Source organism: Heptranchias perlo, chromosome 5, assembly GCF_035084215.1.
Source record: "Heptranchias perlo isolate sHepPer1 chromosome 5, sHepPer1.hap1, whole genome shotgun sequence".
NCBI lineage: Eukaryota > Metazoa > Chordata > Chondrichthyes > Hexanchiformes > Hexanchidae > Heptranchias > Heptranchias perlo.
In genome coordinates this window covers 127,455,016-127,481,641 of record NC_090329.1, presented here as the reverse complement: position 1 = coordinate 127,481,641, position 26,626 = coordinate 127,455,016, and the positions used below count along the sequence as shown (strand labels likewise).

The 26,626-nt window shown below is 50.0% G+C and overlaps 1 protein-coding gene across 1 annotated transcript in view; it reads left to right on the top strand.

Moving 5' to 3' along the window:
• The window catches only part of LOC137322203 (CSC1-like protein 2), a 111,852-nt gene that overhangs the window by 49,276 nt on the left and 35,950 nt on the right, over nucleotides 1–26,626 (top strand). Inside the window, exons 9-11 of the mRNA XM_067985318.1 lie at nucleotides 21,910–21,980; nucleotides 23,571–23,651; nucleotides 25,593–25,716. Coding sequence (XP_067841419.1) covers nucleotides 21,910–21,980; nucleotides 23,571–23,651; nucleotides 25,593–25,716 — 276 coding nt within the window. The remainder of the gene's footprint in view (nucleotides 1–21,909; nucleotides 21,981–23,570; nucleotides 23,652–25,592; nucleotides 25,717–26,626) is intronic.

The window sequence follows — 26,626 nt, the reverse complement described above, 5'->3', positions numbered from 1 at the left end:
CTGTGAGGATTGGTGTGGTTTCTCCATGTGTCTGTGAGGATTGGCTGTGGTTTCTCCATGGCCTCCCCCCTCCCCATCTAATCTCCTCCAGACATACATTCCCCCGAGAACTTTGCTTTCCTCCAACTCTGGCCTCTTGTCCGTCCCCCACTTCACGTTCCACCATTGGCGGCCGTGCCTTCAGCTGCCTGGGCCCTCAGCTCTGGAATTCCCTCCCTAAACCTCTCCGCCTCTCCACCTCTCTCTCCTCCTTTACGACCCTTGGGATGTTTTACTACATTAAAGGCGCTATATAATAAATGCAGGTTGTCGTAGTTACTGTAAGGACCTAGCATAGTTATTCCACTCACTAAAGGGTTAAGTCCTTGACGCTCCCCTCCCCACTGCTGGCCTGTTATCCTGTACATAGCGACTTAAATCACCTGGTCAGTCTCGTGGGTCCAAGATAAACCTCCGACTGCACTGTTTACACACGGAGATAGAGTCTCTGCCACCTCCAGCTTCACAAGGGCACGACTGGAACTTTCCGAGGCACTCTCCACCGAGGCCTTCAGTGACGGCTCAGAGACTTTACCAGTGAGCAGCTGAGCAACAAGAAAGAAAGAAAGAATTTGCATTTATATAGCGCCTTTCATGACCTCAGGACCTCCCAAAGCGCTTTACAGCCAATGAAATACTTTTTGAAGTGTACTCACTGTTGTGATGTCGGAATCATGGCAGCCAATTTGCGCACAGCAAGATCCCACAAACAGCAATGTGATAAATGATCAGATAATCTGTTTTTAGTGATGTTGGTTGAGGGATAAATATTGGCCAGGACACTGGGGAGAACTCCCTCGCTCTTCGAAATAGTGGCCATGGGATCTTTCACATCCACCTGAGAGGGCAGACGGGGTCTCAGTTTAACGTCTCATCCGAAAGATGGCACCTCCGACAGTGCAGCACTCCCTCAGTACTGGCACTGGGAGTGTCAGCCTGGATTTTGTGCTCAAGTCTCCACAGTGGGACTTCCCACGACCTTCTGACACGAGAGGTGAGAGTGCCACTGTTGACACTCGTAACAGACCAGGAGGGTTCCAAGGCAAACCCTTTGTTCAGAGTTAACTGATCTCAGCGAGGGTGGCGGCACCCTGGGGGACGGGGTGGGGGAGGGAAGCAGCCTAGATTCCTGCTGGTGATCCAATGACCCCTTCTGGAGTTCGTGTCATGGCTCAGTGGGTAGCACTCTCGCCTCTGAGTCAGGAGGTCGTGGGTTCAAGTCCCACTCCAGAGACTTGAGCACAAAATCTAGGCTGACACTCCCAGTGCAGTACTGAGGGAGTGCTGCTCTGTCGGAGGGTCAGTACTGAGGGAGCGCTGCTCTGTCGGAGGGTCAGTACTGAGGGAGCGCTGCTCTGTCGGAGGGTCAGCACTGAGGGAGCGCTGCTCTGTCGGAGGGTCAGCACTGAGGGAGCGCTGCTCTGTCGGAGGGTCAGTACTGAGGGAGCGCTGCTCTGTCGGAGGGTCAGTACTGAGGGAGCGCTGCTCTGTCGGAGGGTCAGTACTGAGGGAGCGCTGCTCTGTCGGAGGGTCAGTACTGAGGGAGCGCTGCTCTGTCGGAGGGTCAGTACTGAGGGAGCGCTGTTCTTTCGGAGGGTCAGTACTGAGGGAGCGCTGCTCTGTCGGAGGGTCAGTACTGAGGGAGCGCTGCTCTGTCGGAGGGTCAGTACTGAGGGAGTGCTGCTCTGTCGGAGGTGCCCTCTTTCGGATGAGACTTTAAACCGAAGCCCCGTCTGCCCTCTCAGGTGGGCGTAAAAGATTCTATGGCACCATTTCAAAGAAGAGCATGGGAATTCGTCCCAGTGTCCTGGTCAATATTTATCCCTCAACCAACATCACTAAAACAAATTATCTGGCCATTATCACATTGCTGTTTGTGGGATCTTGCTATGCTCAAATTGCCTGTCATGTTTCCTATATTACAACAGTGACCACACTTCAAAAAGTACTTCATTGGCTATCCGTGAGGATTGGCTGTGGTTTCTCCATGAGTCTGTCCGTGAGGATTGGCTGTGGTTTCTCCATGAGTCTGTCTGTGAGGATTGGTTGTGGTTTCTCCATGTGTCTGTGAGGATTGGCTGTGGTTTCTCCATGTGTCTGTGAGGATTGGCTGTGGTTTCTCCATGTGTCTGTCTGTGAGGATTGGTTGTGGTTTCTCCGTGTGTCTGTGAGGATTGGCTGTGGTTTCTCCATGTGTCTCTGTGAGGATTGGTTGTGGTTTCTCCGTGTGTCTGTGAGGATTGGCTGTGGTTTCTCCATGTGTCTCTGTGAGGATTGGTTGTGGTTTCTCCGTGTGTCTGTGAGGATTGGCTGTGGTTTCTCCATGTGTCTGTCTGTGAGGATTGGCTGTGGTTTCTCCATGTGTCTGTCTGTGAGGATTGGCTGTGGTTTCTCCATGAGTCTGTCTGTGAGGATTGGCTGTGGTTTCTCCATGTGTCTGTGAGGATTGGCTGTGGTTTCTCCATGTGTCTGTGAGGATTGGCTGTGGTTTCTCCATGTGTCTGTGAGGATTGGCTGTGGTTTCTCCATGTGTCTGTGAGGATTGGCTGTGGTTTCTCCATGTGTCTCTGTGAGGATTGGTTGTGGTTTCTCCATGTGTCTGTGAGGATTGGCTGTGGTTTCTCCATGTGTCTCTGTGAGGATTGGCTGTGGTTTCTCCATGTGTCTGTCTGTGAGGATTGGCTGTGGTTTCTCCATGTGTCTGTCTGTGAGGATTGGCTGTGGTTTCTCCATGTGTCTGTCTGTGAGGATTGGCTGTGGTTTCTCCATGTGTCTGTCTGTGAGGATTGGTTGTGGTTTCTCCATGTGTCTGTCTGTGAGGATTGGCTGTGGTTTCTCCATGTGTCTGTCTGTGAGGATTGGCTGTGGTTTCTCCATGTGTCTGTCTGTGAGGATTGGTTGTGGTTTCTCCATGTGTCTGTGAGGATTGGCTGTGGTTTCTCCATGTGTCTGTCTGTGAGGATTGGTTGTGGTTTCTCCATGTGTCTGTCTGTGAGGATTGGTTGTGGTTTCTCCATGTGTCTGTCTGTGAGGATTGGTTGTGGTTTCTCCATGTGTCTGTGAGGATTGGCTGTGGTTTCTCCATGTGTCTGTGAGGATTGGCTGTGGTTTCTCCATGTGTCTGTGAGGATTGGCTGTGGTTTCTCCATGTGTCTGTGAGGATTGGTTGTGGTTTCTCCATGTGTCTGTGAGGATTGGCTGTGGTTTCTCCATGTGTCTGTGAGGATTGGCTGTGGTTTCTCCATGAGTCTGTCTGTGAGGATTGGCTGTGGTTTCTCCATGTGTCTGTGAGGATTGGCTGTGGTTTCTCCATGAGTCTGTCTGTGAGGATTGGCTGTGGTTTCTCCATGTGTCTGTGAGGATTGGCTGTGGTTTCTCCATGTGTCTGTGAGGATTGGTTGTGATTTCTCCGTGTGTCTGTCTGTGAGGATTGGTTGTGGTTTCTCCATGTGTCTGTGAGGATTGGCTGTGGTTTCTCCATGTGTCTGTGAGGATTGGCTGTGGTTTCTCCATGTGTCTGTGAGGATTGGCTGTGATTTCTCCGTGTGTCTGTGAGGATTGGTTGTGGTTTCTCCATGAGTCTGTCTGTGAGGATTGGCTGTGGTTTCTCCATGAGTCTGTCTGTGAGGATTGGCTGTGGTTTCTCCATGTGTCTGTCTGTGAGGATTGGCTGTGGTTTCTCCATGAGTCTGTCTGTGAGGATTGGCTGTGGTTTCTCCATGTGTCTGTGAGGATTGGCTGTGGTTTCTCCATGTGTCTGTGAGGATTGGCCGTGGTTTCTCCATGAGTCTGTCTGTGAGGATTGGCTGTGGTTTCTCCATGTGTCTGTCTGTGAGGATTGGCTGTGGTTTCTCCATGTGTCTGTGAGGATTGGCTGTGATTTCTCCGTGTGTCTGTGAGGATTGGTTGTGGTTTCTCCATGTGTCTGTGAGGATTGGTTGTGGTTTCTCCATGAGTCTGTCTGTGAGGATTGGCTGTGGTTTCTCCGTGTGTCTGTGAGGATTGGCTGTGGTTTCTCCATGTGTCTGTGAGGATTGGCTGTGGTTTCTCCATGTGTCTATCTGTGAGGATTGGCTGTGGTTTCTCCGTGTGTCTGTGAGGATTGGTTGTGGTTTCTCCGTGTGTCTGTGAGGATTGGCTGTGGTTTCTCCATGTGTCTGTGAGGATTGGCTGTGGTTTCTCCATGAGTCTGTCTGTGAGGATTGGCTGTGGTTTCTCCGTGTGTCTGTGAGGATTGGCTGTGGTTTCTCCATGAGTCTGTCTGTGAGGATTGGCTGTGGTTTCTCCATGTGTCTGTGAGGATTGGCTGTGGTTTCTCCATGTGTCTGTGAGGATTGGCTGTGGTTTCTCCATGTGTCTGTGAGGATTGGTTGTGGTTTCTCCATGTGTCTGTGAGGATTGGCCCTGGTTTCTCCATGTGTCTGTGAGGATTGGCCGTGGTTTCTCCATGTGTTTGTCTGTGAGGATTGGCTGTGGTTTCTCCATGTGTCTATCTGTGAGGATTGGCTGTGGTTTCTCCGTGTGTTTGTGAGGATTGGCTGTGGTTTCTCCATGTGTCTGTCTGTGAGGATTGGCTGTGGTTTCTCCATGTGTCTGTGAGGATTGGCTGTGGTTTCTCCATGTGTCTGTGAGGATTGGCTGTGGTTTCTCCATGAGTCTGTCTGTGAGGATTGGCTGTGGTTTCTCCATGTGTCTGTGAGGATTGGTTGTGGTTTCTCCATGTGTCTGTGAGGATTGGCTGTGGTTTCTCCATGTGTCTGTGAGGATTGGCTGTGGTTTCTCCATGTGTCTGTGAGGATTGGCTGTGGTTTCTCCATGTGTCTGTGAGGATTGGCTGTGGTTTCTCCATGAGTCTGTCTGTGAGGATTGGCTGTGGTTTCTCCATGTGTCTGTGAGGATTGGCCGTGGTTTCTCCGTGAGTCTGTCTGTGAGGATTGGCTGTGGTTTCTCCATGAGTCTGTCTGTGAGGATTGGTTGTGGTTTCTCCATGTGTCTGTGAGGATTGGCTGTGGTTTCTCCATGTGTCTGTGAGGATTGGCTGTGGTTTCTCCATGTGTCTGTCTGTGAGGATTGGCTGTGGTTTCTCCGTGTGTCTGTGAGGATTGGCTGTGGTTTCTCCATGTGTCTCTGTGAGGATTGGTTGTGGTTTCTCCGTGTGTCTGTGAGGATTGGCTGTGGTTTCTCCATGTGTCTCTGTGAGGATTGGTTGTGGTTTCTCCGTGTGTCTGTGAGGATTGGCTGTGGTTTCTCCATGTGTCTGTCTGTGAGGATTGGCTGTGGTTTCTCCATGTGTCTGTCTGTGAGGATTGGCTGTGGTTTCTCCATGTGTCTGTGAGGATTGGCCGTGGTTTCTCCATGAGTCTGTCTGTGAGGATTGGCTGTGGTTTCTCCATGTGTCTGTCTGTGAGGATTGGCTGTGGTTTCTCCATGTGTCTGTGAGGATTGGCTGTGATTTCTCCGTGTGTCTGTGAGGATTGGTTGTGGTTTCTCCATGTGTCTGTGAGGATTGGTTGTGGTTTCTCCATGAGTCTGTCTGTGAGGATTGGCTGTGGTTTCTCCGTGTGTCTGTGAGGATTGGCTGTGGTTTCTCCATGTGTCTGTGAGGATTGGCTGTGGTTTCTCCATGTGTCTATCTGTGAGGATTGGCTGTGGTTTCTCCGTGTGTCTGTGAGGATTGGTTGTGGTTTCTCCGTGTGTCTGTGAGGATTGGCTGTGGTTTCTCCATGTGTCTGTGAGGATTGGCTGTGGTTTCTCCATGAGTCTGTCTGTGAGGATTGGCTGTGGTTTCTCCGTGTGTCTGTGAGGATTGGCTGTGGTTTCTCCATGAGTCTGTCTGTGAGGATTGGCTGTGGTTTCTCCATGTGTCTGTGAGGATTGGCCGTGGTTTCTCCATGTGTCTGTGAGGATTGGCTGTGGTTTCTCCATGTGTCTGTGAGGATTGGCTGTGGTTTCTCCATGTGTCTGTGAGGATTGGCTGTGGTTTCTCCATGTGTCTGTGAGGATTGGCTGTGGTTTCTCCATGTGTCTGTGAGGATTGGTTGTGGTTTCTCCATGTGTCTGTGAGGATTGGCCCTGGTTTCTCCATGTGTCTGTGAGGATTGGCTGTGGTTTCTCCATGTGTCTATCTGTGAGGATTGGCTGTGGTTTCTCCGTGTGTTTGTGAGGATTGGCTGTGGTTTCTCCATGTGTCTGTCTGTGAGGATTGGCTGTGGTTTCTCCATGTGTCTGTGAGGATTGGCTGTGGTTTCTCCATGTGTCTGTGAGGATTGGCTGTGGTTTCTCCATGAGTCTGTCTGTGAGGATTGGCTGTGGTTTCTCCATGTGTCTGTGAGGATTGGTTGTGGTTTCTCCATGTGTCTGTGAGGATTGGCTGTGGTTTCTCCATGTGTCTGTGAGGATTGGCTGTGGTTTCTCCATGTGTCTGTGAGGATTGGCTGTGGTTTCTCCATGTGTCTGTGAGGATTGGCTGTGGTTTCTCCATGTGTCTGTGAGGATTGGCTGTGGTTTCTCCATGAGTCTGTCTGTGAGGATTGGCTGTGGTTTCTCCATGTGTCTGTGAGGATTGGCCGTGGTTTCTCCGTGAGTCTGTCTGTGAGGATTGGCTGTGGTTTCTCCATGAGTCTGTCTGTGAGGATTGGTTGTGGTTTCTCCATGTGTCTGTGAGGATTGGCTGTGGTTTCTCCATGTGTCTGTGAGGATTGGTGTGGTTTCTCCATGTGTCTGTGAGGATTGGCTGTGGTTTCTCCATGTGTCTGTGAGGATTGGTTGTGGTTTCTCCATGTGTCTGTGAGGATTGGCTGTGGTTTCTCCATGTGTCTGTGAGGATTGGCTGTGGTTTCTCCATGTGTCTGTGAGGATTGGCTGTGGTTTCTCCATGTGTCTGTGAGGATTGGCTGTGGTTTCTCCATGTGTCTGTGAGGATTGGCTGTGGTTTCTCCATGAGTCTGTCTGTGAGGATTGGCTGTGGTTTCTCCATGTGTCTGTGAGGATTGGCCGTGGTTTCTCCGTGAGTCTGTCTGTGAGGATTGGCTGTGGTTTCTCCATGAGTCTGTCTGTGAGGATTGGTTGTGGTTTCTCGATGTGTCTGTGAGGATTGGCTGTGGTTTCTCCATGTGTCTGTGAGGATTGGCTGTGGTTTCTCCATGTGTCTGTGAGGATTGGCTGTGGTTTCTCCATGTGTCTGTCTGTGAGGATTGGCTGTGATTTCTCCGTGTGTCTGTGAGGATTGGCTGTGGTTTCTCCATGTTTCTCTGTGAGGATTGGTTGTGGTTTCTCCGTGTGTCTGTGAGGATTGGCTGTGGTTTCTCCATGTGTCTCTGTGAGGATTGGTTGTGGTTTCTCCGTGTGTCTGTGAGGATTGGCTGTGGTTTCTCCATGTGTCTGTCTGTGAGGATTGGCTGTGGTTTCTCCATGTGTCTGTCTGTGAGGATTGGCTGTGGTTTCTCCATGAGTCTGTCTGTGAGGATTGGCTGTGGTTTCTCCATGTGTCTGTGAGGATTGGCTGTGGTTTCTCCATGTGTCTGTCTGTGAGGATTGGCTGTGGTTTCTCCGTGTGTCTGTGAGGATTGGCTGTGGTTTCTCCATGTGTCTCTGTGAGGATTGGTTGTGGTTTCTCCGTGTGTCTGTGAGGATTGGCTGTGGTTTCTCCATGTGTCTGTCTGTGAGGATTGGCTGTGGTTTCTCCATGTGTCTGTCTGTGAGGATTGGCTGTGGTTTCTCCATGTGTCTGTCTGTGAGGATTGGTTGTGGTTTCTCCATGTGTCTGTGAGGATTGGTTGTGGTTTCTCCGTGTGTCTGTGAGGATTGGCTGTGGTTTCTCCATGTGTCTGTGAGGATTGGTTGTGGTTTCTCCATGTGTCTCTGTGAGGATTGGCTGTGGTTTCTCCATGTGTCTGTCTGTGAGGATTGGCTGTGGTTTCTCCATGTGTCTGTCTGTGAGGATTGGCTGTGGTTTCTCCGTGTGTCTGTGAGGATTGGCTGTGGTTTCTCCATGTGTCTGTGAGGATTGGCTGTGGTTTCTCCGTGTGTCTGTGAGGATTGGCTGTGGTTTCTCCATGTGTCTGTGAGGATTGGCTGTGGTTTCTCCATGTGTCTGTCTGTGAGGATTGGTTGTGGTTTCTCCATGTGTCTGTCTGTGAGGATTGGTTGTGGTTTCTCCATGTGTCTGTGAGGATTGGCTGTGGTTTTTCCATGTGTCTGTGAGGATTCGCTGTGGTTTCTCCATGTGTCTGTGAGGATTGGCTGTGGTTTCTCCATGTGTCTGTGAGGATTGGTTGTGGTTTCTCCATGTGTCTGTGAGGATTGGCTGTGGTTTCTCCATGTGTCTGTGAGGATTGGCTGTGGTTTCTCCATGTGTCTGTGAGGATTGGCTGTGGTTTCTCCATGTGTCTGTCTGTGAGGATTGGCTGTGGTTTCTCCATGTGTCTGTGAGGATTGGCTGTGGTTTCTCCATGAGTCTGTCTGTGAGGATTGGCTGTGGTTTCTCCATGTGTCTGTGAGGATTGGCTGTGGTTTCTCCATGAGTCTGTCTGTGAGGATTGGCTGTGGTTTCTCCATGTGTCTGTGAGGATTGGCTGTGGTTTCTCCATGTGTCTGTGAGGATTGGTTGTGATTTCTCCGTGTGTCTGTCTGTGAGGATTGGTTGTGGTTTCTCCATGTGTCTGTGAGGATTGGCTGTGGTTTCTCCATGTGTCTGTGAGGATTGGCTGTGGTTTCTCCATGTGTCTGTGAGGATTGGCTGTGATTTCTCCGTGTGTCTGTGAGGATTGGTTGTGGTTTCTCCATGAGTCTGTCTGTGAGGATTGGCTGTGGTTTCTCCATGTGTCTGTCTGTGAGGATTGGCTGTGGTTTCTCCATGTGTCTGTCTGTGAGGATTGGTTGTGGTTTCTCCATGTGTCTGTGAGGATTGGTTGTGGTTTCTCCGTGTGTCTGTGAGGATTGGCTGTGGTTTCTCCATGTGTCTGTCTGTGAGGATTGGCTGCGGTTTCTCCATGTGTCTGTGAGGATTGGCTGTGGTTTCTCCATGTGTCTGTCTGTGAGGATTGGCTGTGGTTTCTCCATGTGTCTGTGAGGATTGGCTGTGATTTCTCCGTGTGTCTGTGAGGATTGGTTGTGGTTTCTCCATGTGTCTGTGAGGATTGGTTGTGGTTTCTCCATGAGTCTGTCTGTGAGGATTGGCTGTGGTTTCTCCGTGTGTCTGTGAGGATTGGCTGTGGTTTCTCCATGTGTCTGTGAGGATTGGCTGTGGTTTCTCCATGTGTCTATCTGTGAGGATTGGCTGTGGTTTCTCCGTGTGTCTGTGAGGATTGGTTGTGGTTTCTCCGTGTGTCTGTGAGGATTGGCTGTGGTTTCTCCATATGTCTGTGAGGATTGGCTGTGGTTTCTCCATGAGTCTGTCTGTGAGGATTGGCTGTGGTTTCTCCGTGTGTCTGTGAGGATTGGCTGTGGTTTCTCCATGAGTCTGTCTGTGAGGATTGGCTGTGGTTTCTCCATCTGTCTGTGAGGATTGGCTGTGGTTTCTCCATGTGTCTGTGAGGATTGGCCCTGGTTTCTCCATGTGTCTGTGAGGATTGGCCGTGGTTTCTCCATGTGTCTGTCTGTGAGGATTGGTTGTGGTTTCTCCATGTGTCTGTCTGTGAGGATTGGTTGTGGTTTCTCCATGTGTCTGTCTGTGAGGATTGGTTGTGGTTTCTCCATGTGTCTGTGAGGATTGGCTGTGGTTTCTCCATGTGTCTGTGAGGATTGGCTGTGGTTTCTCCATGTGTCTGTGAGGATTGGCTGTGGTTTCTCCATGTGTCTGTGAGGATTGGTTGTGGTTTCTCCATGTGTCTGTGAGGATTGGCTGTGGTTTCTCCATGTGTCTGTGAGGATTGGCTGTGGTTTCTCCATGTGTCTGTGAGGATTGGCTGTGGTTTCTCCATGTGTCTGTGAGGATTGGCTGTGGTTTCTCCATGTGTCTCTGTGAGGATTGGCTGTGGTTTCTCCATGTGTCTGTGAGGATTGGCTGTGGTTTCTCCATGTGTCTGTGAGGATTGGCTGTGGTTTCTCCATGTGTCTCTGTGAGGATTGGCTGTGGTTTCTCCATGTGTCTGTGAGGATTGGCTGTGGTTTCTCCATGTGTCTGTGAGGATTGGCTGTGGTTTCTCCATGTGTCTGTGAGGATTGGCTGTGGTTTCTCCATGTGTCTCTGTGAGGATTGGCTGTGGTTTCTCCATGTGTCTGTCTGTGAGGATTGGCTGTGGTTTCTCCATGTGTCTGTGAGGATTGGCTGTGGTTTCTCCATGAGTCTGTCTGTGAGGATTGGCTGTGGTTTCTCCATGTGTCTGTGAGGATTGGCTGTGGTTTCTCCATGAGTCTGTCTGTGAGGATTGGCTGTGGTTTCTCCATGTGTCTGTGAGGATTGGCTGTGGTTTCTCCATGTGTCTGTGAGGATTGGTTGTGATTTCTCCGTGTGTCTGTCTGTGAGGATTGGTTGTGGTTTCTCCATGTGTCTGTGAGGATTGGCTGTGGTTTCTCCATGTGTCTGTGAGGATTGGCTGTGGTTTCTCCATGTGTCTGTGAGGATTGGCTGTGATTTCTCCGTGTGTCTGTGAGGATTGGTTGTGGTTTCTCCATGAGTCTGTCTGTGAGGATTGGCTGTGGTTTCTCCATGTGTCTGTCTGTGAGGATTGGCTGTGGTTTCTCCATGAGTCTGTCTGTGAGGATTGGCTGTGGTTTCTCCATGTGTCTGTCTGTGAGGATTGGCTGTGGTTTCTCCATGTGTCTGTGAGGATTGGCTGTGATTTCTCCGTGTGTCTGTGAGGATTGGTTGTGGTTTCTCCATGTGTCTGTGAGGATTGGTTGTGGTTTCTCCATGAGTCTGTCTGTGAGGATTGGCTGTGGTTTCTCCGTGTGTCTGTGAGGATTGGCTGTGGTTTCTCCATGTGTCTGTGAGGATTGGCTGTGGTTTCTCCATGTGTCTATCTGTGAGGATTGGCTGTGGTTTCTCCGTGTGTCTGTGAGGATTGGTTGTGGTTTCTCCGTGTGTCTGTGAGGATTGGCTGTGGTTTCTCCATATGTCTGTGAGGATTGGCTGTGGTTTCTCCATGAGTCTGTCTGTGAGGATTGGCTGTGGTTTCTCCGTGTGTCTGTGAGGATTGGCTGTGGTTTCTCCATGAGTCTGTGAGGATTGGCTGTGGTTTCTCCATGTGTCTGTGAGGATTGGCTGTGGTTTCTCCATGTGTCTGTGAGGATTGGTTGTGGTTTCTCCATGTGTCTGTGAGGATTGGCCCTGGTTTCTCCATGTGTCTGTGAGGATTGGTTGTGGTTTCTCCATGTGTTTGTCTGTGAGGATTGGCTGTGGTTTCTCCATGAGTCTGTCTGTGAGGATTGGCTGTGGTTTCTCCATGTGTCTATCTGTGAGGATTGGCTGTGGTTTCTCCGTGTGTTTGTGAGGATTGGCTGTGGTTTCTCCATGTGTTTGTCTGTGAGGATTGGCTGTGGTTTCTCCATGAGTCTGTCTGTGAGGATTGGCTGTGGTTTCTCCATGTGTCTGTGAGGATTGGCCGTGGTTTCTCCATGTGTTTGTCTGTGAGGATTGGCTGTGGTTTCTCCATGAGTCTGTCTGTGAGGATTGGCTGTGGTTTCTCCATGTGTCTATCTGTGAGGATTGGCTGTGGTTTCTCCGTGTGTTTGTGAGGATTGGCTGTGGTTTCTCCATGTGTCTGTCTGTGAGGATTGGCTGTGGTTTCTCCATGTGTCTGTGAGGATTGGCTGTGGTTTCTCCATGTGTCTGTGAGGATTGGCTGTGGTTTCTCCATGAGTCTGTCTGTGAGGATTGGCTGTGGTTTCTCCATGTGTCTGTGAGGATTGGTTGTGGTTTCTCCATGTGTCTGTGAGGATTGGCTGTGGTTTCTCCATGTGTCTGTGAGGATTGGCTGTGGTTTCTCCATGTGTCTGTGAGGATTGGCTGTGGTTTCTCCGTGTGTCTGTGAGGATTGGCTGTGGTTTCTCCATGAGTCTGTCTGTGAGGATTGGCTGTGGTTTCTCCATGTGTCTGTGAGGATTGGCCGTGGTTTCTCCGTGAGTCTGTCTGTGAGGATTGGCTGTGGTTTCTCCATGTGTCTGTCTGTGAGGATTGGCTGTGGTTTCTCCATGTGTCTGTGAGGATTGGCTGTGGTTTCTCCATGTGTCTGTGAGGATTGGCTGTGGTTTCTCCATGAGTCTGTCTGTGAGGATTGGCTGTGGTTTCTCCATGTGTCTGTGAGGATTGGCTGTGGTTTCTCCATGTGTCTGTGAGGATTGGCCGTGGTTTCTCCGTGAGTCTGTCTGTGAGGATTGGCCGTGGTTTCTCCATGAGTCTGTCTGTGAGGATTGGCTGTGGTTTCTCCATGTGTCTGTCTGTGAGGATTGGCTGTGGTTTCTCCATGTGTCTGTGAGGATTGGCTGTGGTTTCTCCATGTGTCTGTGAGGATTGGCTGTGGTTTCTCCATGTGTCTGTCTGTGAGGATTGGCTCTGGTTTCTCCATGTGTCTGTGAGGATTGGTTGTGGTTTCTCCATGTGTCTGTGAGGATTGGTTGTGGTTTCTCCATGTGTCTGTGAGGATTGGCTGTGGTTTCTCCATGTGTCTGTGAGGATTGGCTGTGGTTTCTCCATGTGTCTGTGAGGACTGGCTGTGGTTTCTCCATGTGTCTGTGAGGATTGGCTGTGGTTTCTCCATGTGTCTGTCTGTGAGGATTGGCTCTGGTTTCTCCATGTGTCTGTGAGGATTGGTTGTGGTTTCTCCATGTGTCTGTGAGGATTGGCTGTGGTTTCTCCATGTGTCTGTGAGGATTGGTTGTGGTTTCTCCATGTGTCTGTGAGGATTGGCTGTGGTTTCTCCATGTGTCTGTGAGGATTGGCTGTGGTTTCTCCATGTGTCTGTGAGGATTGGCTGTGGATTCTCCGTGTGTCTGTGAGGATTGGCTGTGGTTTCTCCGTGTGTCTGTGAGGATTGGCTGTGGTTTCTCCGTGTGTCTGTGAGGATTGGCTGTGGTTTCTCCATGTGTCTGTGAGGATTGGCCCTGGTTTCTCCATGTGTCTGTGAGGATTGGCTGTGGTTTCTCCATGAATCTGTCTGTGAGGATTGGCTGTGGTTTCTCCGTGTGTCTGTGAGGATTGGCTGTGGTTTCTCCATGAGTCTGTCTGTGAGGATTGGCTGTGGTTTCTCCATGTGTTTGTCTGTGAGGATTGGCTGTGGTTTCTCCATGAATCTGTCTGTGAGGATTGGCTGTGGTTTCTCCATGTGTCTGTGAGGATTGGCTGTGGTTTCTCCATGAGTCTGTCTGTGAGGATTGGCTGTGGTTTCTCCATGAGTCTGTCTGTGAGGATTGGCTGTGGTTTCTCCATGTGTCTGTGAGGATTGGCTGTGGTTTCTCCATGAGTCTGTCTGTGAGGATTGGCTGTGGTTTCTCCATGTGTCTGTGAGGATTGGCCGTGGTTTCTCCGTGAGTCTGTCTGTGAGGATTGGCTGTGGTTTCTCCATGAGTCTGTCTGTGAGGATTGGCTGTGGTTTCTCCATGTGTCTGTGAGGATTGGCTGTGGTTTCTCCATGTGTTTGTGAGGATTGGCTGTGGTTTCTCCATGTGTCTGTCTGTGAGGATTGGCTCTGGTTTCTCCATGTGTCTGTGAGGATTGGCTGTGGTTTCTCCGTGTGTCTGTGAGGATTGGTTGTGGTTTCTCCATGTGTCTGTGAGGATTGGCTGTGGTTTCTCCGTGTGTCTGTGAGGATTGGTTGTGGTTTCTCCATGTGTCTGTGAGGATTGGCTGTGATTTCTCCATGTGTCTGTGAGGATTGGCTGTGGTTTCTCCATGTGTCTGTGAGGATTGGCTGTGGTTTCTCCATGTGTCTGTGAGGATTGGCTGTGGATTCTCCGTGTGTCTGTGAGGATTGGCTGTGATTTCTCCATGTGTCTGTGAGGATTGGCTGTGGATTCTCCGTGTGTCTGTGAGGATTGGCTGTGGTTTCTCCGTGTGTCTGTGAGGATTGGTTGTGGTTTCTCCATGTGTCTGTGAGGATTGGCTGTGATTTCTCCATGTGTCTGTGAGGATTGGCTGTGGTTTCTCCATGTGTCTGTGAGGATTGGCTGTGGTTTCTCCATGTGTCTGTGAGGATTGGCTGTGGTTTCTCCATGTGTCTGTGAGGATTGGCTGTGGATTCTCCGTGTGTCTGTGAGGATTGGCTGTGGATTCTCCGTGTGTCTGTGAGGATTGGCTGTGGTTTCTCCATGTGTCTGTGAGGATTGGCTGTGGTTTCTCCGTGTGTCTGTGAGGATTGGCTGTGGTTTCTCCATGTGTCTCTGAGGATTGGCTGTGGTTTCTCCGTGTGTCTGTGAGGATTGGCTGTGGTTTCTCCATGTGTCTGTGAGGATTGGCTGTGGTTTCTCCATGTGTCTGTGAGGATTGGCTGTGGTTTCTCCATGTGTCTGTGAGGATTGGCCCTGGTTTCTCCATGTGTCTGTGAGGATTGGCCGTGGTTTCTCCATCTGTTTGTCTGTGAGGATTGGCTGTGGTTTCTCCATGAATCTGTCTGTGAGGATTGGCTGTGGTTTCTCCATGAGTCTGTCTGTGAGGATTGGCTGTGGTTTCTCCATGTGTCTGTGAGGATTGGCTGTGGTTTCTCCATGTGTTTGTGAGGATTGGCCGTGGTTTCTCCATGTGTCTGTCTGTGAGGATTGGCTGTGGTTTCTCCATGTGTCTGTGAGGATTGGCTGTGGTTTCTCCATGTGTCTGTGAGGATTGGTTGTGGTTTCTCCATGTGTCTGTGAGGATTGGCTGTGGTTTCTCCATGTGTCTGTGAGGATTGGCTGTGGTTTCTCCATGTGTCTGTGAGGATTGGTTGTGGTTTCTCCATGTGTCTGTCTGTGAGGATTGGCTGTGGTTTCTCCATGTGTCTGTGAGGATTGGCTGTGGTTTCTCCATGTGTCTGTGAGGATTGGCTGTGGTTTCTCCATGTGTCTGTGGGGATTGGCTGTGGTTTCTCCATGTGTCTATCTGTGAGGATTGGCTGTGGTTTCTCCATGTGTCTATCTGTGAGGATTGGCTGTGGTTTCTCCATGTGTCTATCTGTGAGGATTGGCTGTGGTTTCTCCATGTGTCTGTGAGGATTGGTTGTGGTTTCTCCATGTGTCTGTCTGTGAGGATTGGCTGTGGTTTCTCCATGTGTCTGTGAGGATTGGCTGTGGTTTCTCCATGTGTCTGTGAGGATTGGCTGTGGTTTCTCCGTGTGTCTGTGAGGATTGGCTGTGGTTTCTCCATGTGTCTGTGGGGATTGGCTGTGGTTTCTCCATGTGTCTATCTGTGAGGATTGGCTGTGGTTTCTCCATGTGTCTATCTGTGAGGATTGGCTGTGGTTTCTCCATGTGTCTGTCTGTGAGGATTGGCTGTGGTTTCTCCATGTGTCTGTCTGTGAGGATTGGCTGTGGTTTCTCCATGTGTCTGTGAGGATTGGCTGTGGTTTCTCCATGAGTCTGTCTGTGAGGATTGGCTGTGGTTTCTCCATGAGTCTGTCTGTGAGGATTGGCTGTGGTTTCTCCATGTGTCTGTGAGGATTGGTTGTGGTTTCTCCATGTGTCTGTGAGGATTGGTTGTGGTTTCTCCATGTGTCTGTGAGGATTGGCTGTGGTTTCTCCATGAGTCTGTCTGTGAGGATTGGCTGTGGTTTCTCCATGAGTCTGTCTGTGAGGATTGGCTGTGGTTTCTCCATGAGTCTGTCTGTGAGGATTGGCTGTGGTTTCTCCGTGTGTCTGTGAGGATTGGCTGTGGTTTCTCCATGTGTCTGTGAGGATTGGCTGTGGTTTCTCCGTGTGTCTGTGAGGATTGGCTGTGGTGTCTCCATGTGTCTGTGAGGATTGGCCGTGGTTTCTCCATGTGTTTGTCTGTGAGGATTGGCTGTGGTTTCTCCATGTGTCTGTGAGGATTGGCTGTGGTTTCTCCATGAGTCTGTCTGTGAGGATTGGCTGTGATTTCTCCATGTGTCTGTGAGGATTGGCTGTGGTTTCTCCATGTGTCTGTGAGGATTGGCCGTGGTTTCTCCATGTGTTTGTCTGTGAGGATTGGCTGTGGTTTCTCCATGTGTCTGTGAGGATTGGCTGTGGTTTCTCCATGTGTCTGTGAGGATTGGCTGTGGTTTCTCCATGAGTCTTTCTGTGAGGATTGGCTGTGGTTTCTCCATGAGTCTGTCTGTGAGGATTGGCTGTGGTTTCTCCATGTGTCTGTGAGGATTGGCTGTGGTTTCTCCATGTGTCTGTGAGGATTGGCTGTGACTTCTCCATGTGTCTGTGAGGATTGGCTGTGGTTTCTCCATGTGTCTGTGAGGATTGGCTGTGGTTTCTCCAAGTGTTTGTGAGGATTGTAAACAATTTTACAACACCAAGTTATAGTCCAGCAATTTTATTTTAAATTCACAAGCTTTCGGAGACTTCCTCCTTCCTCAGGCAAATGTTTCAGGATCTCCTTGAAGCCTACACATTTATACATATAGAACAATACATGGTGTTTACAGACTGCCCCTGCAACTGCCCGTTGCCAAGGCAATCACCGTGTTCAGACAGAGAGGTGTCACCTGCAGAACCCCCGAATACACATTCAACAAAAAAACAAACAGGGAAAAAAAACAGAGAAAAAAAACAGAGAGAGGCAGAAACATCCGGAAGGCAGAGAGAGCCAGCAAATGACCCATTATATTAAAAACAGATAACATTTGTTCGCTGGTGGGGTAACGTGTAGCGTGACATGAACCCAAGATCCCGGTTGAGGCCGTCCTCATGGGTGCGGAACTTGGCTATCAATTTCTGCTCGACGATTTTGCGTTGTCGTGTGTCTCGAAGGCCGCCTTGGAGTACGCTTACCCGAAGGTCGGTGGATGAATGTCCATGACTGCTGAAGTGTTCCCCGACTGGGAGGGAACCCTCCTGTTTGGCGATTGTTGCGCGGTGTCCGTTCATCCGTTGTCGCAGCGTCTGCATGGTCTCGCCAATGTACCATGCTCTGGGGCATCCTTTCCTGCAACGTATGAGGTAGACAACGTTGGCCGAGTCACAGGAGTATGAACCATGCACCTGGTGGGTGGTGTCCTCTCGTGTGATGGTGGTATCTGTGTCGATGATCTGGCATGTCTTGCAGAGGTTACCGTGGCAGGGTTGTGTGGCGTCGTGGACGCTGTTCTCTTGAAAGCTAGGTAATTTGCTGCGAACGATGGTCTGTTTGAGGTTGGGTGGCTGTTTAAAGGCGAGTAGTGGAGGTGTGGGGATGGCCATAGCGAGGTGTTTGTCCTCATTGATGACATGTTGAAGGCTGCGGAGAACATGGCGTAGTTTCTCCGCTCCGGGGAAGTACTGGACGACAAAGGGTACTCTGTTGGTTGCGTCCCGTGTTAGTCTCCTGAGGAGGTCTATGCGATTTTTTGCTGTGGCCCGTCGGAACTGTCGATCGATGAGTCGAGCGTCATATCCCGTTCTTACTAGGGCGTCTTTCAGCGTCTGTAGGTGTCCATCGCGTTCCTCCTCGTCTGAGCAGACCCTGTGTATTCGCAGGGCCTGTCCATAGGGGATGGCCTCTTTGACGTGGTTAGGGTGGAAGCTGGAAAAGTGGAGCATCGTGAGGTTGTCCGTGGGCTTGCGGTAGAGTGAGGTGCTGAGGTGCCCGTCTTTGATGGAGATTCGTGTGTCCAAGAAAGAAACTGATTCTGAGGAGTAGTCCATGGTGAGCTTGATGGTGGGATGGAACTTGTTGATGTTATCGTGTAGTCTCTTTAGTGATTCCTTGCCGTGGGTCCATAGAAAGAAAATGTCGTCGATGTATCTGGTGTATAGTGTTGGTTGGAGGTCTTGTGCAGTGAAGAAGTCCTGCTCGAACTTGTGCATGAAAATGTTGGCGTATTGGGGTGCGAATTTGGTCCCCATGGCTGTTCCGTGTGTTTGGGTAAAGAACTGGTTATCGAAGGTGAAGACATTGTGATCCAGGATGAAGCGGATGAGTTGTAGGATGGCTTCCGGAGATTGGCTGTTGTTGGTGTTGAGTATTGATGCTGTCGCAGCGATGCCGTCATCGTGGGGGATACTGGTGTATAGTGCCGAGACGTCCATCGTGGTGAGAAGTGTTCCTGGTTCAACTGGTCCGTGGGTACTGAGTTTTTGTAGGAAGTCTGTAGTGTCGCGACAGAAGCTGGGGGTTCCCTGTACGATGGGTTTCAGGATGCCCTCGATGTATCCAGAGAGGTTCTCACACAGGGTTCCGTTGCCTGATACGATGGGACGTCCGGGTGTGTTGGCTTTGTGTATCTTTGGGAGGCAGTAGAAGTCTCCCACGCGGGGATTACGTGGGATGAGAATGCGTAGGATGCTTTGAAGGTCTGGATCGAAGGTCTTGATCAGTTTGTTGAGCTGGTGGGTGTGTTCTTTGGTCGGATCTGCGGGTAACCGTCTGTAGTGTTCCTGGTTGTCCAGTTGTCGGTATGCTTCTTTGCAATAGTCTGTTCTGTTCTGTATGACTATGGCTCCTCCTTTGTCCGCTGGTTTGATGACGATGTTGCGGTTGGTCTTGAGAGCGTTGATGGCGTTGCGTTGTGCTCGGGTGACATTCTGGACTGTCTTCTGAGTGCGGCTGATGAATCTGGCATTGACGCATTTCCTGACAGCTTGAGCATACATGTCCAGCTGAGGGCAGCGACCCTCCGGAGGAGTCCAGTTTGACTCTTTCCTCTTCGGTTGCTGTACCGCGGATCCCTCTGTCTGCTGTTCCGGATCGTCGATTGTCTCATTGGGTTCGCTGCTGAAATCTTGGGGTTTGTGGTAGAATTCCCGGAGCCTCATTCTCCTGATGAATTCCTCTGTTTCCGCCGCGAGACTAGTGGGGTCCATTTTGGTAGTGGGAGGATTGGCTGCGGTTTCTCCATGTGTCTGTGAGGATTGGCTGTGGTTTCTCCATGTGTCTGTCTGTGAGGATTGGCTGTGGTTTCTCCATGTGTCTGTGAGGATTGGCTGTGGTTTCTCCATGTGTCTGTGAGGATTGGCTGTGGTTTCTCCATGTGTCTGTCTGTGAGGATTGGCTGTGGTTTCTCCATGTGTCTGTGAGGATTGGCTGTGGTTTCTCCATGTGTCTGTGAGGATTGGCTGTGGTTTCTCCATGTGTCTGTGAGGATTGGCTGTGGTTTCTCCATGTGTCTGTGAGGATTGGCTGTGGTTTCTCCATGTGTCTGTGAGGATTGGCTGTGGTTTCTCCATGTGTCTGTGAGGATTGGCCGTGGTTTCTCCATGTGTCTGTGAGGATTGGCTGTGGTTTCTCCATGTGTCTGTGAGGATTGGCTGTGGTTTCTCCATGTGTCTGTGAGGATTGGCTGTGGTTTCTCCATGTGTCTGTGAGGATTGGCTGTGGTTTCTCCATGTGTCTGTGAGGATTGGCTGTGGTTTCTCCATGTGTTTGTCTGTGAGGATTGGCTGTGGTTTCTCCATGTGTCTGTGAGGATTGGCTGTGGTTTCTCCATGAGTCTGTCTGTGAGGATTGGCTGTGGTTTCTCCATGAGTCTGTCTGTGAGGATTGGCTGTGGTTTCTCCATGTGTCTGTGAGGATTGGCTGTGGTTTCTCCATGTGTCTGTCTGTCCGGATTGGCTGTGGTTTCTCCATGTGTCTGTGAGGATTGGCTGTGGTTTCTCCATGTGTCTGTCTGTGAGGATTGGCTGTGGTTTCTCCATGTGTCTGTGAGGATTGGCTGTGGTTTCTCCGTGAGTCTGTCTGTGAGGATTGGCTGTGGTTTCTCCATGAGTCTGTCTGTGAGGATTGGCTGTGGTTTCTCCATGTGTCTGTGAGGATTGGCTGTGGTTTCTCCATGTGTCTATCTGTGAGGATTGGCTGTGGTTTCTCCATGAGTCTGTCTGTGAGGATTGGCTGTGGTTTCTCCATGTGTCTGTGAGGATTGGCTGTGGTTTCTCCATGTGTCTGTGAGGATTGGCTGTGGTTTCTCCATGTGTCTGTGAGGATTGGCTGTGGTTTCTCCATGTGTCTGTCTGTCCGGATTGGCTGTGGTTTCTCCATGTGTCTGTGAGGATTGGCTGTGGTTTCTCCATGTGTCTGTCTGTGAGGATTGGCTGTGGTTTCTCCATGTGTCTGTGAGGATTGGCTGTGGTTTCTCCGTGAGTCTGTCTGTGAGGATTGGCTGTGGTTTCTCCGTGAGTCTGTCTGTGAGGATTGGCTGTGGTTTCTCCATGAGTCTGTCTGTGAGGATTGGCTGTGGTTTCTCCATGAGTCTGTGAGGATTGGCTGTGGTTTCTCCGTGTGTCTGTGAGGATTGGCTGTGGTTTCTCCATGTGTCTGTGAGGATTGGCTGTGGTTTCTCCATGTGTCTGTGAGGATTGGCTGTGGTTTCTCCATGTGTCTGTGAGGATTGGCTGTGGTTTCTCCATGTGTCTGTGAGGATTGGCTGTGGTTTCTCCATGTGTCTGTGAGGATTGGCTGTGGTTTCTCCATGTGTTTGTCTGTGAGGATTGGCTGTGGTTTCTCCATGTGTCTGTGAGGATTGGCTGTGGTTTCTCCATGAGTCTGTCTGTGAGGATTGGCTGTGGTTTCTCCATGAGTCTGTCTGTGAGGATTGGCTGTGGTTTCTCCATGTGTCTGTGAGGATTGGCTGTGGTTTCTCCATGTGTCTGTCTGTCCGGATTGGCTGTGGTTTCTCCATGTGTCTGTGAGGATTGGCTGTGGTTTCTCCATGTGTCTGTCTGTGAGGATTGGCTGTGGTTTCTCCATGTGTCTGTGAGGATTGGCTGTGGTTTCTCCGTGAGTCTGTCTGTGAGGATTGGCTGTGGTTTCTCCATGAGTCTGTCTGTGAGGATTGGCTGTGGTTTCTCCATGTGTCTGTGAGGATTGGCTGTGGTTTCTCCATGTGTCTATCTGTGAGGATTGGCTGTGGTTTCTCCATGAGTCTGTCTGTGAGGATTGGCTGTGGTTTCTCCATGTGTCTGTGAGGATTGGCTGTGGTTTCTCCATGTGTCTGTGAGGATTGGCTGTGGTTTCTCCATGTGTCTGTGAGGATTGGCTGTGGTTTCTCCATGTGTCTGTCTGTCCGGATTGGCTGTGGTTTCTCCATGTGTCTGTGAGGATTGGCTGTGGTTTCTCCATGTGTCTGTCTGTGAGGATTGGCTGTGGTTTCTCCATGTGTCTGTGAGGATTGGCTGTGGTTTCTCCGTGAGTCTGTCTGTGAGGATTGGCTGTGGTTTCTCCGTGAGTCTGTCTGTGAGGATTGGCTGTGGTTTCTCCATGAGTCTGTCTGTGAGGATTGGCTGTGGTTTCTCCATGAGTCTGTGAGGATTGGCTGTGGTTTCTCCGTGTGTCTGTGAGGATTGGCTGTGGTTTCTCCATGTGTCTGTGAGGATTGGCTGTGGTTTCTCCGTGTGTTTGTGAGGATTGGCTCTGGTTTCTCCATGTGTCTGTGAGGATTGGCCGTGGTTTCTCCATGTGTCTGTGAGGATTGGCTGTGGTTTCTCCATGTGTCTGTGAGGATTGGCTGTGGTTTCTCCATGTGTCTGTGAGGATTGGCTGTGGTTTCTCCATGTGTCTGTCTGTGAGGGTCGATCCTATTGGATCCCTTATCACAGTGTTGGGTTTGAGGGTGATTATGAGCACTGGTCCAAACAGGACAAGCACCCTCGCTAGTTAACGTTGTCGGGATCCTTTGCCCCAACCAACCCAGGCGGAACGTGGGGGCGGAGAACAAAGAAATGACTCTAAATGCTAAACATTAGCTAATCCGATCGCCCGTACCACCGTAACAATAAACTCAGTGCAGCCACTGACTCATAAAATGCAGAAAGTATTAATCTTTTGGTCTGGACCTCTGCTTAAACCTGCCTCCGTCTTTCCAGGTGAAGTGCTCTTTATTTATTACTGGAATGCCCAAGGATGTCAGTGAGGAGACCATAGCCAACCACTTCAGGTGGGTCGCCAAAAGGCAGGCTGCTGGCCTTTACTAACTGTGTGCTAGCTAGCACCAAAATACAGCCTTGCTTGGTGAGGTCACAACTTGGTGGGTGTGGGAACTCGAAGTGTGTACTGGGCGGGTCAGCTTTTCTGAGATTGAAGTGAAGGCACAATGCTGGAGTGCCAGTGTAGAGGGAGCTTCACTCTGTATCTAACCCATGATATACCTACTCTGGGAATGTTTGATGGGACAGTGTAGAGGGAGCTTCACTCTGTATCTAACCCATGCTGTACCTACTCTGGGAATGTTTGATGGGACAGTGTAGAGGGAGCTTCACTCTGTATCTAACCCATGCTGTACCTACTCTGGGAATGTTTGATGGGACAGTGTGGAGGGAGCTTCACTCTGTATCTAACCCATGCTGTACCTACTCTGGGAATGTTTGATGGGACAGTGTAGAGGGAGCTTCACTCTGTATCTAACCCATGCTGTACCTACTCTGGGAATGTTTGATGGGACAGTGTAGAGGGAGCTTCACTCTGTATCTAACCCATGCTGTACCTACTCTGGGAATGTTTGATGGGACAGTGTAGAGGGAGCTTCACTCTGTATCTAACCCGTGATGTACCTACTCTGGGAGTGTTTGATGGGACAGTGTAGAGGGAGCTTCACTCTGTATCTAACCCATGATGTACCTACTCTGGGAATGTTTGATGGGACAGTGTGGAGGGAGCTTCACTCTGTATCTAACCCATGATGTACCTACTCTGGGAATGTTTGATGGGACAGTGTAGAGGGAGCTTCACTCTGTATCTAACCCGTGATGTACCTACCCTGGGAATGTTTGATGGGACAGTGTGGAGGGAGATTTACTCTGGGAATGTTTGATGGGACAGTGTAGATGGAGCTTCACTCTGTATCTAACCTGTGCTGTACCTACCCTGGGAATGTTTGATGGGACAGTGTAGAGGGAGATTTACTCTGTATCTTCTCAAGGGCAATTAGGGATGGGCAATAAATGCTGGCCTTGCCAGCGACGCCCACATCCCATGAACAAATATTTTTTAAAAAATCAAGAGGTGTCATAATTCCTCGTCACGTCCTAAGGGATAATTCAGAGGACGATTTGACCCAGGGCCTGTCCCCGCGGTTCCCACTGTTGGGTTATGGGATGTGGACACAGATGCCTTTCCTGCCCTCTCGGTCAGGGAGCACTGTGCTGGGTAAAGGTACTTCTTGCTTGCTTTTCCCAGCTCCCTGTCGGTGTTGGCTTATGTCGGGGTGCAGTTCTTACAGGTTATGTTGGGCTACAGTCCCCTTTCTGCTGGCAGCCCGCCAGCACCTGGCTCGAGTGGGCATCCTCTGTGTGTGAGCCTGGAGATCAAGAGCCAGCAGGTTATTTTACCATGGGGAGGCAATACAACCAAGCTTGATCACCTGCTAGTTAAATACGTGCGTTCTCCAGCAAGTGTGACTAGGCTGTAATCAGTGGCAGGGAAATGCTGGAGGATGTTCCCCCCCCCGCATTCCCTCCACCCAGAGACACTGTGGCCATTTTCTGTTGTCCTAAGCTATGCTCCTCACTTTGTGATTTCCCACTTTCAGAGAGGCCTACCCGACGTGCACAGTCTTGGAGGTCCAGCTCTGTTACGATGTGGCAAAGCTGATTGAACTGGACACCGAGAGGTAAGAAGCATAACGTGGATGAACGTGTTATTGACGCGAGGTATTTTTTTTTAAATGTTGATTTTAAGTATTTAACAGTACTAGTGGATCTCCTGTAGCACTGCTGATGTGTTCTCGAGCAGGGCTGTAATCAGCCAGTCACTGTCCCCTTTAAGCCCACTGCTCATTTACTCCCTTTGCGAGTGAGGTAATTGTAGCTGCTTGTTCATCGTTGAGGTCACTAAGTTGCTTGTAAATTTCAGGCTGCAGGTCAGAAGAGAGCAGCATGAAATGGCCCTTTTTGTTGTTATGTAACAAAGTACGATGCCTGGGTGACGGATGCAGGCTAACATAAGACTTCTATTCATGTACTGGTGGAATCTGCCATGGGGCTACTAACTTTTTTTATTTGTTCATGGGATGTGGGCGTCGCTGGCGAGGCCAGCATTTATTGCCCATCCCTAATTGCCCTTGAGAAGGTGGTGGTGAGCCGCCTTCTTGAACCGCTGCAGTCCGTATGATAACTGAGATAATGGTGCTGCTTCGTAGGGGCAGGAGTGATATACCATGTAGTGCGCAATCTGTGATTCTGCTAAAGTGGAGCAGTGTCTCATTTTAAGGCTAATGGTTGTCAAATCATCAAAGGCTCAGGCCATTCAGACTTTTAATTGTGGTTTGGTCAGGGTAGCTTTGTGGATTGGATTGCTTGTCAGTTTTAGTCTGCGGATCAGAAGCACTCAACAGATTAGGTCTGTGCGGGGCCTGTAACAGCGCGTGATATCCGTGTGAGTGGACGGATGTGCTCGTTGCCGCTGCTCGCGGTAAGTCAGCATATATTTCTAAGGAGCGGACCGTCATACCACATAGAGCAGAAAGTAGGTGTGTGTGTCCCTTTAAGGCTAGAAGGTGTAATGTCGGTGCAGTCTCGAAGTGAATGGTGGGGTGAGTTGCAGGTTCGGCTGCAGATCAGGACCCTGGCTTTGTTTGATTGGCGGGTCAGTTAACCCGGGGGAGGTGCTGTGGAAATGGTACATTGTTAAGAGAGAAACACGCATTATTTTTAAGATTGCTCTGCATCCGTAAGAAAGAGTGGAGGAGGCAGAAAGTGGAAATTATCCTCACTGCAATGATCGCCGTTTAACTTTCCTGCATTTAGAGACTAGAGATGCTGGGATTGTTCTCATTGAAGTAGAGAAGGTTAAGGGGAGATTTGATAGAGGTGTTCAAAATCATGAGGGATTTTGATAGAGTAAATAAGGAGTAACTGTTTCCAGCGGCAGAAGGGACAGATTTAGGGTAATTGGCAAAAGAACTAGAGGGGAGATGGGGAGAATTTTTTTTACGCAGCGAGTTGTAATGATCTGGAATTCACTGCCTGAACGGGCGGTGGAAGCAGATTCAATAGTAACTTTGAAAAGGGAATTGGATAAATACTTGAAGGGGATAAATTTAGATCCTTTTCGGTAAACGATGCGGGCGGGAAGGAAGTGGGGTCACCATTGGACACATTCCTGGAGGTTTCGTCACGTGTCTCGTGGGGATCACTCCTTCCCCCCACACTCCCACCATTGGTCGCCCGACACGTCAATCCTCACGGCACCGTCTTCCCACACCAATTGGAAAGTGAACCATTTATTATCCGATTGGTTGATTCTTGACTGTCAGTCAAACAGACTTCTCTTCCAATCTCCAATATTTTTTTTATAACTAATAAACGAAAGTGGTCAAAGAAAATGAAAACAAAATACACTTGTTTTTTAATGCTGCTATGATTTTTCTCCTGGGGGTTGTTTGCAGCAGTGTCCGGGACATTAATCTTTAATTCCTGGAGACTCCTGGACAATCCTGGAGGGTTGGCGACCCGAGGGAGGAGGGGAGAGAAAGAGAAAGTGGGACGTGAAATGTGACGGACCAACCGGAAGCTATCTTCATGTGGTGTTCTTCCCTCCCCACCCCCTGTAGGCGAAAGGCAGGACGTGGTCGAAAATACTACACAAAGCTGCTTCAGAGCGAAGGGAAAAGCTTTTCCATCAACCCGAAGCCTTGTGGCTGGTTCTGCTGCTGTAGCTTCAAAGGATGTGAGCAGGTGAGGAGCTTAATCCCAGATCGGGGGCGAAAGGGTAAATGGATTTGAGATGATACAGATCGGTTAGGATCTAATTGAATGGCAGAACAGGAAGGAGGTGACTGAATGGCCTCCTCCTGTTCCTATGTAACAAGCTCAAGGGGCTGAATGGCCTCCTCCTGTTCCTATGTTACAGGCTCGAGGGGCTGAATGGCCTCCTCCTGGTCCTATGCAACAAGCTCAAGGGGCTGAATGGCCTCCTCCTGTTCCTATGTTACAGGCTCGAGGGGCTGAATGGCCTCCTCCTGTTCCTATGTTACAGGCTCGAGGGGCTGAATGGCCTCCTCCTGTTCCTATGTAACAAGCTAGAGGGGCTGAATGACCTCCTCCTGCTCTTATGTTACAGGCTCGAGGGGCTGAATGGCCTCCTCCTGTTCCTATGTAACAAGCTGGAGGGGCTGAATGGCCTCCTCCTGTTCCTATGTAACAAGCTCGAGGGGCTGAATGGCCTCCTCCTGTTCCTATGTAAGGTGGGCATGTGCAGGCCGACCCAATATTTATTATTATTTTTAAAATCAAAATAAAAATGGAGGTTGGCAGCATGCAGGTGTCTTGGCTGAGGGCAGCGGCTTCTTCGGTGAGATCACAAAGTCATTAATGCAACATCTCCCCTAAGTAATACCATTTGGTGGGGGGAGGGTTGATGCAATGGGTTAACACCCTCTCACCTCTAAGACCTGGATTTGAATCCAAACTACACTGATGGGATAATGTGGTCCTCTCTATTGGCTGCAAAGACCTTGCGTTAAATGACCTTGCTTTGCCTCAGCCCATTTTTTTTTTAGTGGGTGCAGGTCAGTAACTCAACTAATTTGGCACTGAATTGGGCCCCACTAAGATGGCTGGTGTGAGAAATCAAAATGTCACTCCA